At 42.4% G+C, this 12,886-nt stretch overlaps 3 protein-coding genes across 3 annotated transcripts; 2 read left to right on the top strand and 1 right to left on the bottom strand.

The window, feature by feature from the left end:
* Positions 1-146: 146 nt before the first annotated feature.
* K441DRAFT_566708 (kinase-like protein) lies at positions 147-1,346 on the top strand (the record flags this gene model as incomplete). The annotated part of the gene is made up of 4 exons (XM_067643758.1): positions 147-528; positions 585-694; positions 753-868; positions 920-1,346. 4 exons carry the CDS (start codon positions 147-149, stop codon positions 1,344-1,346), a joined length of 1,035 nt encoding a protein of 344 aa, XP_067502756.1.
* A 2,023-nt stretch (positions 1,347-3,369) lies between these two features.
* K441DRAFT_150424 (uncharacterized protein) lies at positions 3,370-5,080 on the top strand. Its single transcript, XM_067640186.1, has one exon. The coding sequence runs from the start codon at positions 3,597-3,599 to the stop codon at positions 4,860-4,862; it is 1,266 nt and encodes a 421-aa protein (XP_067502755.1). The 5' UTR covers positions 3,370-3,596; the 3' UTR covers positions 4,863-5,080.
* Positions 5,081-7,313: 2,233 nt separating this feature from the next.
* Positions 7,314-9,338, bottom strand: K441DRAFT_662064 (uncharacterized protein). The gene has a single exon (XM_067648984.1). It carries the CDS (start codon positions 9,130-9,132, stop codon positions 7,759-7,761), a length of 1,374 nt encoding a protein of 457 aa, XP_067502754.1. The 5' UTR covers positions 9,133-9,338; the 3' UTR covers positions 7,314-7,758.
* Between the last annotated feature and the right edge of the window lie 3,548 nt (positions 9,339-12,886).

The raw sequence follows: 12,886 nt of genomic DNA, 5'->3' as shown, positions 1-12,886 counted from the left end.
ATAGCCAACCCCAAGAAGGATCGTTAGAGACTATTTTCCCCTCCCTAGGAGATCTAATGCCTCAGCCGTCATTCCCAGCGATCTGGTAGATCAATGGATTGCGAGACATCGAGAAGATCCAATCTGGATTATCAACATCATTCACGATGACACCAATATCTAAGCTGTCACAGGAGGAATTCGAGCGAGCAATTGGTCTACTTATTCCTTCGTCAAAAGACCAGCAGCCTCAGCCGACCCCGTTTAACGATTCATTATTCGACCAGATCCGTACGCTCTTGGAGTTATTCGGGAAACCAAAATGGAGCATTCGACCGCGGACATACACCGTTCTTTTAATGATCGGTCGGCTAGACGCGATGGATGCTTTTGTTAACGAGGGTCTTCTGGATATCCAGTTTCCTTACCCTGAGGCTCGCCTTCCTGCTCCATTGGTCGATCAATCCTCTCGGGACCGATTCATGAAAAGCCAATTGCTTGTCTTGACGAAAGCTACGGATATCGAGAATGGCTATCATAAGCACTTCAGTACGGCGAAAATGCATTAGGCAAACCAATCAGCATCTAGCTAACTCCAATGACAGCGTCCCAAACGGTTTCAGAAAGCTGCTTCATAATCGTAAAGCAGTTGGGCAGCGGTAGTACCGGTACTGTGGATCATGTGATAAGTAAATTATCATTAAAGGAGTACGCTGTGAGTAATTTGAATTCCGACATCAGGCACACTCCGAAGTCTTACTTAAAGTCTGCAGCGTAAACGGATACGGCGAAGAACACTGCCACGAGGTTGTGATGCCACCAAAGGATTTGAGAACGAACTAGGGACTCTGAAGAAGCTCTCTTATCATCACCTAGTCAAGTTTGTTGGGTAATCTGCTTCACTAGTTGTCGCTGTAATCTCGTGGCTGACTCAACTTAGGTCATATACGGATCCGGAATCAATCGGTCTGCTTCTAACGCCAGTGGCTGATTGCGATCTCAAAAATTTCTTAGAGCGCAAGCCTTTTCGAGAGTCTTTTATCCTCCGACAAGCTTTCGGCTGCTTATGTTCTGCTGTGCAATATCTTCACAGCCAGAGTTGCCGTCACAAGGATATTAAACCCGCAAATATCTTACTCAAGAACGGCGAGGTGTTCATCACCGACTTTGGAACTGCTCGAGATTGGGGTGAAGGTGGTCGTGCAACTACTACGGGTATGACTGGTCCCTATACTCCGGCATACGCGGCACCTGAGGTAGCGGAGTGGGAGGCACGTAATGAGGCAGCTGACATCTGGTCTCTGGGTTGCGTGTACCTTGATATGCTAGTAAGTTGGCGTCTTAATAGATCACATATCCGATACTGATTAATGCGAAGACTGTGCTCAAGGGTGAAGATTCAGAAAGTCGTATTTCATTCTTCAAGGCTAATGGGTCCGGAAACCTCAATCCACGGACGAACCCCGTGGCATATCTATCTTGGCTCCTCAGGTTAGAGAAAGCTTCCTTGACGGATAACCAACCTATCAAATGGATCCGGCAGATGTTGGAAGAAGGTCCCTTGCAGCGCGTCACTGCACTCGGACTGCTTGGTCAGATCCACGAATACCACGATCACGATAGGGATCTTATCTACTACGGCCACTGCTGCGCTGAAGAGGTTTCTGATCTCTCCAGCATCTGCCAGAGCTCTATTACCGAGAACATAGGCGAGACGGTTACCCCTCCTAGAGACCGAAGCAGTGGAGTTGCTCAAAGAAAAGCGGATGAACAAAACGCAAAGGTCACCCGTTCCCGCGCTCAACGTATTTTTCATACAATTCAAGATGTCAACGTGCAAATGGCCCGAACCAGAGATAGCAACAGACCTGCCATGCGCCAGGAATTATTCGAAACCCCTCCGCCCACCATTACGTGTACCACCACTTCATTAGCCACAAAAACCCAGAATCCTCATCGCAACCGACAAGCATCAAAGCTTCTACAAGACACCCCAACTAGTACAACTTCCAGAAAAGGGGGAAGCAGCCCTGCTGTGTGCGTGTCTAGAGATTCTCCAACTCTGTCGGCACACACTGGAAATTTAGATGACTGGATGGATTGCGGCTTGTCTGAAGGTGATGAAAATGTGGACCCGCTCCAAAAACCACTGTCACCTTCGAGCAGTAAACAAAGAGCCCTGGCCACAAAGAAACTAGTCCTACAGGGTTGCGAGCCAAATGAGAGAATGATCCCAGTCACTAAAAAGTGGACACAGTTGAATCTTGGTCGCTCGTTACCCCCAAAAGCCATCCGAAGAAACTTTGAAGATACTTCTGCAAGTGAGAATGAGACAGATGATGGTGGGATGCTGGCAACAGCGGGACCGCGAGCAGAGCAGGAAGATCCAAATCACCAAGGAGCAGGCTCTCAGCCTATAGCCGTCCCAGAGCTACGAACAGCCGATTATTCTAATGGAGGCAGCGGGTCGAGTATGAACAAGCCTTTCGATCATCCGGTTGAAGCTAGTCAATCTAAACATATCACATCGATCGAAGAGCCAGCTCCGGGCCCCCAATTAGCAATTCTAACCAACAATACTCAATATAATAGCATCAGATCGACGGGCAATCTCACTGCTCATATTTCTCGATCAGAACAGCGAGGGCCAGCACTGGCCGTTGTAACCGAGTCCAAAGAAATTACTAGAGGTTGGAGTCACAGATTAGATACCCGATTAAGAAGGATACGGAGATATATCACTGAGACAGAGGAAAGAACGACGTCTCCCAGATTAACAAACCCACCATCGAGGTCACGAATCTATGAGTGGAAACACTCTCTTGAAATCGGCGAGAAACCTTTTGCCTTCCTTGGGCGTAACTGTTCCCCCGATACCCTTGGCAAATGGATTCATGACGCAAGTCTTCGACATTTTGAACCTGGTGCGAGTGAACAACGCCTTGCTAAAGAGCTATGGGTTACAATTGTAAAATTTTCGTGCTTCTTCGCCGTGGCAGGTACTTGCTCCTTAGACCAACTCGCTTTGGAACGCCGAGGAGCTCTGGTAGAGTTTGGGCGTTGTGCACGCAGGATTCGTCGACGTTTCCAACGTTTACTCACCGAACTTGAAAGTTTCCTATCAGATCAAGAACCTAAGGATCTCCACGACGACACTCGCTTACCCCGCAAAGATCCAAATAATGAAGCTGCGTTTCTCAAAGCAATATTTGGATCGAGCAGGCAAGAGGAGGTGGTTTCTGCTATGTGCGAATGGTGTGTTAAGTTCGAAGAAGAGTGGATGACGGCTGTACTGCAAAATCAAGCACGAAATAACCTCAACACTAGTCAACCAAGGTTAGTCCTTTCCTTGTCATATCCCTTAAAGACTGTTTTTACTGACATTTTTTACTAGGGGAGTAGAGCAGCGCCAAACTTCTTCAGATATCAAGGCAAGGACATTCCAACTCAGCCCAGAAAACTCGGGAGTTGCGCAGGGGAGGACCTATGAGCCATCATCAGCCGGAAATCTGCCTAGTGCGCCTAATCCCTTAAAAGTGCTGAAGAAGATGAAATTTGCGTCATGATCAGCCGGAAATCTGCCTAGTGCGCCTAATCCCTTAAAAGTGCTGAAGAAGATGAAATTTGCGTCATGCATTGATGACGACTGTGATTTCTGCTTCTCCTCCTTGATGGAGGACAGACGTGGCCGTGCAACGATAGGCTTCGGTCGTGGTAGCAAGGCTACCATGCTAATCCAGGAGAAGACCAATCACAGAATCTCATGCCGCACAACTCCCGAAGCTGAAGTACTGTTTCATAGAGGGTTCACCTCTATCAACAGGGATTTGGTAAACCCAGCAGCCTTAGAGGAAGCAAGCCAACACTTTACGGAGAGCAAAGATCAGAGATTTATCATAGTACACGATGCGCTGACTGAAGCCGAAGTCGACGCTCTCGTTAGCCGTACGGCAACTATTCGAAATGCACGGGAGCAAAAGAAAGGCCTTCGACACAAGGAAAAGAACGGAGCTAGAACCCAGGCGGATGGTCATGCGGTCGAACACCTTGAGCGAAAGAAAAGAATCACGCAGCCTCTGACCCAATTTAGCGACGAGAAGCAACGTTCATTCAATCCGTTAGATACCCCAATGATTGGTGTGGCGGGCCAAACATCAGCGCCACAATCTCCTATGAGCCCTTCCGAGAAGCGGATATTAATATCACTACAGACAGACATGTCCTTGAGTACCATGGATAGGGGTACAGCACTATCCAAGAAGCCTAATACCCGTCGCAAACGAAGAGTATATCCCTCGCAGCATTCGCGTGTCTCACGAGTCGCTTTGAATTACGCAGGGTCGCCATCAACTTCCAGCCTAGTTAGTAGGCAAGGCAACAACAGTGAAGCGCCTGGTCGCTCGCATGCCAATGGAACTCGTTCTAGAAGGCCACACGTTGCTGGCTCACGGAAGAAACAGTCTTCAAAATCTTTAGCTTCCAAGAGATCACGCCCAAGTCTCCTGGACGAACTCCAAGAGCCACGCGTGCCTGATATACCCTCGCAAGGCCAGCGCCGAACGCTGGTACGCCGCCGGGGAACCGCCAGAACTAACACTACCAGATTAAAGAAGATCTATGAAACCCCAGAAAGTGATAAAAGGGATTTCAACCCTGCTGACATATCGACTCCTACGCCTACTCGTCGCGTTACGCGCCAGCGTTCTTATCCGGCCTCGATACCTGACGACCGCTGGAGTGAAGACCCCGCTGACATCTTCCTTGACAATCCTTTCAGGATGGCGCGGAAGACCTCCGCGTGGTTTAAGAAGTTTCTTGGAGGCCGCAGATCGGCTCCGCCAAACGAGAGTGTCACTGCTGCTAGTCGACGGGTCTTGAGGTAACCGTTGGATGAAGATATGCTAAGGAATTGGCAGCTTCGCAGATCTGCTATTGCTGGGGAAGATTTTGGAGACGGTGGACTGGTGCAACTGAACCCGTTGGGGAGATTATTGAGGGAACTCCAGGGGCAGCTGAAATCCAGATTGGACCGGTGTTATCTCCGCAACTTACAGAGCAAGCAAGGCAGTGGTGGGGTTCATTGCGGGGATAGTAGAAATGAAATCAATGTATATAAGTCGGTGGAGGACACGACATACTCTGGCGGCTTTGTTGTTTGGGCACTGGAGTATCCATTTCCAGGTGTTCTAGGATGCAGAAAAGTACGGCTTTACTTGACAAAGTCTCTGAAGACAGAATTTGTGTTAAACCTTCCATCTGTCGATATATTGTTCTATCTTGTTAATAGCAGGGGATTCTCTGAAGTTTAAGGCATCAGATTACTTCATATAGACTCTCAACCAAACGTATCTGCTGCTATTATTAGTTGTCTGAAGCTTATAAGCAATCAGAGGGACCCCGTCCATAAAATCTGCTAAGTTCTGCCCTGAAAATTTGAGAAGACTGCATAGATTACAGCCGTCATCCAAAGCGAATTGTCTCAAATTACATGGGCTGACATGACGTTAAAGAAGACCACAACGGACAACCACGCGGTGAGCTGGATGAAGTGCTCTCGTGGTTCAGCACAATAATAGGACTCGTTTGCGATTGCGTTATCTCATAAATCAGACCCTCGGGGGAGCGTTGGTACGTGCACTACGCGCACGGGCGGGCATACTGCTCCTTATTAACCAACGAAATTCTCCCCCGAGGGGCGTCGCTTTGGTGAGAATGCAGCGTTAAAATGCAGTAAAAATCACCTTTTTTACTGCTGTATCTCAACTATTTTACAACGTCTAGTTATTATAAAAATACTACGAGGTAAGAGCCCTTTAGCTTCTCTATCTATTGCATTAAAAAATAACGTTGTAGCTATATTATATAAAATATTAGATATGGGCAGTCGGTCGCATTTATGGTCAGTATTTTATCGCAATTTTATTATAATTTTGCCTTACTGCTATACCTTACATACTTCTCTATATCTAATTATTTCTAAAATACTATAAGCTAAAAGCTCTTTATTTTCTCTATCGCCTCTACGTTACGGCAATATTATAGCTCTATTTTATAAGAAGTTAGATATAGGTAGTTGGTTGGTTTTAGTTAAAATCTACAGATCCGTAAAAACATTCAAATTAAACATCTGACTTACGTTCTGCGACGATATATCTCGCCCCCTAGTATTCTTAGTAGGGGGTTATAATTTATAAATATATAGATATAATCACCTAAAGAATCTATTACATCAATAAAATATATAATAGGTCTTGTGGTTAGGACGTCGCTTGTAAAAATATATAAAATTTGATTTTTAAAACATTTAAATCTCACCAAAGCGACGCCCATAAGCTCTCAGACGCTCCGTTTAGAATTTTTAAATATAGGGAGCAGATATAAGTGATTTTCTAGTGTGCCCGCCCCGTAACCAAGCACGTGCTGATCTAACTGAGTTCGGTTAAAATTCTGCTACGGAGCGTCTGATTCATGAGATAACGATTGCGAGGAAGGATCCAGAGTCCTCCACACGTGATCTCCCGCAAATCGGCTTTGTCCTTTTTGCTTGCTTTCAGTGGCAATCGCTCATTGATTGCTGCTCTACATAGGCCTATATTATAGGCCTACGGTGATCTTTTTGGACTGGAGTGGAGTGGATCTGGCCTTGGATCCACTCCATCCAGCAGTATATTACTCCAAGAGCTCCTTGGAGCTCCAGTATATTTATATACTAAAAATAGAAAAGCTTAGCGTTAATATAATACTATAAAAGAATATAATAAATGTAGTAAGAAGGGATAAGTAGAGAAGGCTAAAAGAGAAGGAATAGAAAGAAGTATATAGGGTCAGAGAAGAAAGAAAGAGGTAAGTAGAAGTGTAACGACTACAGGGTCCGGGAGGTTCGGTGCCCCCCCCCCGCCCCCCGTGCGCGCAGCAGCAGTGGCATCTAATTTCGCCTAAATTAGTATGCAGAGCTAGCAGGAAGGGGTGTAGTATGTGGTTAGGGCTTGAGCCACGGCCCACCTCGAATTCGGAGCTCTGAGCTCGATTTTGAAGCTATTCTGAACTCCTCTCCCTCACCAAAAGTCGTGGTGTTATAAAGCCTCTTTCTCCTATCAATATAAGTTCCAAACGCGGGCGCATACACGCATACTGGTGCCAGCTATAAGAAGGGTTTCAAATAAAGGCGTACTGCCAGTCACCCATATTTGGAGCCATATTAAGGAAGGCAACGGGGTAAAACACCAAGATCTAGAGGTGATATTACAATTTGGTACGGGAGAGGAGTTCAGAATGGCTTCAAAATCGAGCTCAGAGCTAGCATTTGCCCGCCATTGGAAACTCTTGGCATCCACCCCACCTTTACATGCCATCCTGTGGCGAAAGCGCGTTTGAACGTTAACTTCTCTCTTCACTCACGTCAAAAAATTGAACACCTCTCAAGCAGTAATGTCTGGGTAACCGACGCGTAATATCAGCGCCCAAGGTGTCATGGGTATCCAATCTTACAGGCAAAGAGCTCTGCCAAATGCCGTTTGCATTCTTAACACCCTTCTATAAATGTAACTACTCTCTTCTTATCGAAGAGAAGTTCTCTACACTAAGTCTGCAGAAATAGACATACATAAGGAATCGGTTCAATTGGGGTTTAAAACTTCCACATTCTTTAAAACTAGGAGTTTCTAGTCTTAAGGATGCGATAGAAGGCCGAGAGCTAAAATTTGTCTCACAATATCAAAGTATAAGGATAATGCTGGTTCAGGTTGACCTAATACTCGGCACTTCGTTTTGGCTCCGTTATCAAGATACCCTAACTGAGGTAGTAGCTGCGTTGTCAATGCAGCCGAAAAAGACTCCTGGGGTATAATATTCTATATTTCCGTCATGATAGCGAACAAGGCCTGGTGCGCCAAGTGACCAGCGCACTTTGGTTGTAACCAAAATAGAGGTAACTTGGTTGGGCAAGACAGATTCGAAGGGGAAGAAGAACCCCTTCATTGTATGTAGACACTCTGAGCTCCCGCGGAAGCCTATCGTTTGAAGAGCAGTATAAGCGGATTGGTGGAGTGGTGTTTGGGATCTATCAGCGTGAATTTTGCTGGAGACAAGCCACTCTTCCACAAACTTCGTCCCGTGCTTGTCTATTGGAGATTTTTCAAGTAACATCATCTGATCCAGATAAAAAGATCCTGAGTCTTCATGACCCGGCTGACCTTCTCCCCAGCAGTGCCAAGGTAATATGGATGGTAGATCTCCTGACTTTGGACGCCAACGTCTCGAGGGTGCCGAGTCCCGCTTCGCAGCCGAGTAGATGAACGAATAGTCGCCCTTCCTCTCACACAATGACATGAACACCTCACAAGGATCCGTAGTCCCGGAAGAGCTGGCACGATCTGTACTAATGGCGCCGATCATGGCATAGAAATGGTCTTGAGGCCGCTCCTCGGTGCTCTTGGTGCGCCTGTCCATGTTCGACATCACTTGCAAAGCAGACCGTTCCTGGTATCCAGCAATCATGTAGTCTGCAATGAGGTCCTCGAACGCATCTATGCGCGGGTACCGCTGCCTCTTGTCAATTTCGGGAACGGTATCCCCGAGACGAGATAGAGTGTAGCCCAAACGGTTTAAGAAGTGACTACCATCGACGATGATGCCGTGAGAGTCGTCGCAGGTAATGTAAAGCTTCTTGCTGTTAACTGCCTCTTGGTATGTCCATGCTCTAGAAATCCACTCCTCCTTCTCTAAAACATCAAGATGGTCAGGGTGGATGCGGTCGGAAGTGCTCATCTGTTCCAGGACAGAGCGCGCTCCGCTCGAGAGGACGACAAAGACTTGCTCGGCGCGGGAGTAAATGTAGCCCATGCTTTCTAGGGTGTGAGCCCTCTCCTGTGTCTCTATAGGCACGGAGAACGCGTCTATCCAAATGCTCGTAGAGGATGGACAGTGCCTCATAACGGCAATCAGCGCCGGTATCGTACGGTCAGAAACTTCGAAATTTTTATGGAAAGGACTTGGTTTCCTCCCTTTTCCCCATGTATAAGACACACAGGTGAATTCCACGTCTTCCGCGTCGGATGCATCCAAATTTTGGGCGGTAAGGCTATAGTAAACTCCTTCCACTTCGATGGAGCCTGCCTTCGCCTCAGGGTCTTGTGTAAGAAGGTAGAGCAGCATGTATATGACCGTCGCAGGCTAAAACTCCTAATCTGCAGAAATTAGAAGCACTTCAATGACAAATTCGGTGGTCACAGGAGCAATGCCGGGACTAGTCGCCCAAGCAGAGGTGATTACCAGACTCGTGGGGCAGGAAAAAGGTGGTACATCAAACAATTCAGCTTTTTCGGCAAGAAAATGCACCACAGCATTAAGTAAAGAAAATCTTTAAAAAGCTGTACAGTGCGCAGCTGAGATTTTGCCTGCCCCACTAGCAGAACTCTTGGCAGTCGCCTTACAAAAGATCGTTTAATCGCGCCAAGCTCCTAACGGCCCGCATCGCACCCCACCAAAATTTGTAAGAGGTGCGATGTAACGCATTTAATCCACTATTTATTGCCTAAAATGGGCAGAAGGCTCGCACCTGAAGTTATATATCGAATTAGGGTTAGAATTAAAGCTAGTAAGGAGGTGCCGGCTATTGCGAAGGCTACTAACGTGTCTTATCCCACCGTTTATAAGATACGATTAAACCTTAACCTCTATAATAAGCTATATTACTAGCTAGTCTTGTATAAGGTTAACTAAGGCTGCTTTTAACCTATTGAGAGCTTATAAGTCTAATATCGCTTAGTGTTAAGTTTTTACTAACACGTTACTAGTAATAGAGGCTGCTTAACTTTTTTAAAAACTAACCTACTACCTACCTTAATGAGATATAGAACTTCCTATTTAATAAGTTTAATCTTTAAGTCTCTATAACTACTATTAACTATACCTTATTAAGAGCTTACTGGTTAAGAAAGGTTATTAAGGCTTGCGTAGTAGAGAGAAGTTAGAAGCTTTATATATTATAGATTAGTAAATAGGTAATATATGTTACGGACGCTTTAAGTACAATATTACGACTACTTAGAGAGGAGTTGGAAGAAGCCAGTTAGTTAATATAGGCACGGTCTAGGATAGAGCCGATAGAGCTATATAATAAGGAATAGTAATTAAGGTTATATAACGTAATCTATATAATCTACATCAGGAAAATATTCGCAGGATGAGATTCAAGTAGACTTTGTTTTTCGCGTTTCGCGTAATTGACATGCAATTTAACCAACTCGACACGCAATTAACTAACTTAACACGCAATTAACCAACTTAACATACAACTTAACTAACTTAATATGCAATTAACCAACTTAACATATTTAAAAGTTAAATAACACGCAGTTAACCTACTTAACAACTTTAAAAGCTAACTGCACATTCCTTAACATGTAATTAACCAACTTAAAATTTAAATAACACGCAGTTAACCAACTTAACAACTTTAAAAGCCAACTGCACATTCCTTAATATGCAATTAAGGTAATATAATATATTATTTTAAAGTTGTATGCCAATTGCGCAAATAAATTTTTACTATTTTCTTAGCCTGTAGTATGCTAGCTTATAATATATATTAGGATCAAAATAATTTTATATAATCTTATACAATCTCATACAATCTCATATAATCTTATATAATCTTATACAATCTTATACAATCTTATACAATCTTATACAATCTTATATAATCTTATACAATCTTATATAATCTTATACAATCTTATATAGTCCCATATAGTCTTATATAGGTTCTATACTAGCTTAGCTGCTTTTACTATTTGTCCTAGCTTCTATATAATAACGTAATACGGGTTCCTTTTTTAAAAAAGTTATCTAAGTATAGAGTATTATATTGGTCCCAATTAATATAATTATTAATATAGTACAAATCTAAATAAGAAGTAGCAGCTAGAACAATATGCGCGCTTTATAAAATAAATGGCATTAAATAAAAGCGACCACCTCCAAGTACTTGCCTAGTATTTACGCTTAAGCGCGGCTACCTTTTTACCTCAACCATACCGTGTGTTAGATGCGGCAGTCCATAATTTAATAGCTAAAGCAGCTCTACTATAGCTCCAGTATACTGTATATATATACTATACTTATCTAACCTTTTAATATCTAGAATAGTAACAATTAGCTAAAGCTAACCTATAAGTCTTCCACCTAACGGTGTGCGGCCCTTTTTAATACGGTCGTCGTTATCTATATACTCTTAGACCCATATATAATTACGCCTCTACTAGTTAAAATATTGCCAATCTAATACGCAACGTACTACCTCACTAATTTAGGCCTTAAGGTTAATTACATTTTTTCCGTCTTATTTCTAATAGCGAATAGATAGATATATTTTAATAAGCAGGCGCTTAACCTATAAAGGATCCTTCTCTTTCTAGTCTATATTAGAGTTCTAGGCACATTCGCCTTATAGTTTTCGCCTATACTTTTAAATAAATACCGCAATGCCGTCTAGAAACCCTAGAATTTTATAGCAGTTTACCATATAAGATATATAAAGCCACGTCTTTAACCTAAAACGCCTTTAGATAAAATCCATTACCCTATTTATATCTTCTAAAGGCTACTAAAGCTTTACAACTGCCAAATGCTATATTAGTTAAGTAACCTATACCTCTAAACGCTAGGAAGACTATAGTACAAAATCACTATTTATAAAAGCTATTTCGTCTTCCATTACTAGTACTACTACCCGTCTTAAATTATAAAAGCAGATTTAAGATAGCAAATCCTATTTATTTATTAAGTTATAAAACACCTTAACAATATAACAGTATCTAGCTTTGCTATTTATGCTAGTATAATACCCATCTACACATCCGTACAAGCGGATATTTTCCTTAAAATATACAAGGGCATAGAATTTTGGTATATTAAAATGGCCTATATTAGAATCCTTTGCCTTTAGACGGAAACTTTAAAACACGCCTTTAAGTATATTAATTTAATATAGGGCATAGTACATATATTATAGTGTTTCCTTATTATAGGTATAATACTAAGCCATAATAACGAAGTTATATACGGCTCTTATAAAATACATAGTATATAGTTTCCTAAATAATAGCAGTAGGGCTAGCATAGCAACAAGTTAACGAACTATGGCTTTTTATTTATTACCTATCTATTAAGTAACTTTACTAAATAACAGATTATTAAACCGTTTTAGCCCTATAAAAGCTAGGACTTATCTAAAACACTAATTAAGCTAAGCCTCCGCAGATATATTTATTATAGTTATCTTCGTCCCTTTTCTCTTTCTTTTTAGCTAGATAATATCGCCTACTAGTTTCCGTACCCATTTAATAAGTTGTATAATAATACCCTTTAGAAGCTAATATAGAATATCTACCATTATACCCTTATAGATATTAAATAGGCGATAATACCATATAAAATATTCTACTAGGTGTACCCAGTTATCTAAGGATAGAAGAATGTTCTCTAGTTACTAGCGTTTAATCTATCTTCTTATCTCCTTATAGGTGCGTAGCGGGTATTATTTCTTAGTCAAGTTCTTATACTTTAAAGGGGGGACCTAGCACATAGTGCAGTGCTATTGGCTTTTAACACCTATAAGCAGCACTTATTCTTTATAGTCTGCCATTATTCCATATATAATTAGATAATATCGTTATATAAAATTATCTGCATATTAAAGGTCTATACCGCTTTCTATAAGATACTTAATTACTATTATATTTTAGTTTATGGAATATAGCATTAGAATACTAAAGTAAGACTTATATTTAAGTATAGTTCTCATCACCTTATAATATACTTTACTTTTTATATTATTATCCTTTTCTTTAATAACTAGCATAAAACCAACAAGAATATTTACAGGGAATATCTATTAGCATTAAAC

This window comes from Cenococcum geophilum (genome assembly GCF_001692895.1).
Source record: "Cenococcum geophilum 1.58 unplaced genomic scaffold K441scaffold_28, whole genome shotgun sequence".
NCBI lineage: Eukaryota > Fungi > Ascomycota > Dothideomycetes > Gloniales > Gloniaceae > Cenococcum > Cenococcum geophilum.
Note: the sequence above shows the minus strand (reverse complement) of the source record. Positions and strands in the feature narration are given on the sequence as shown.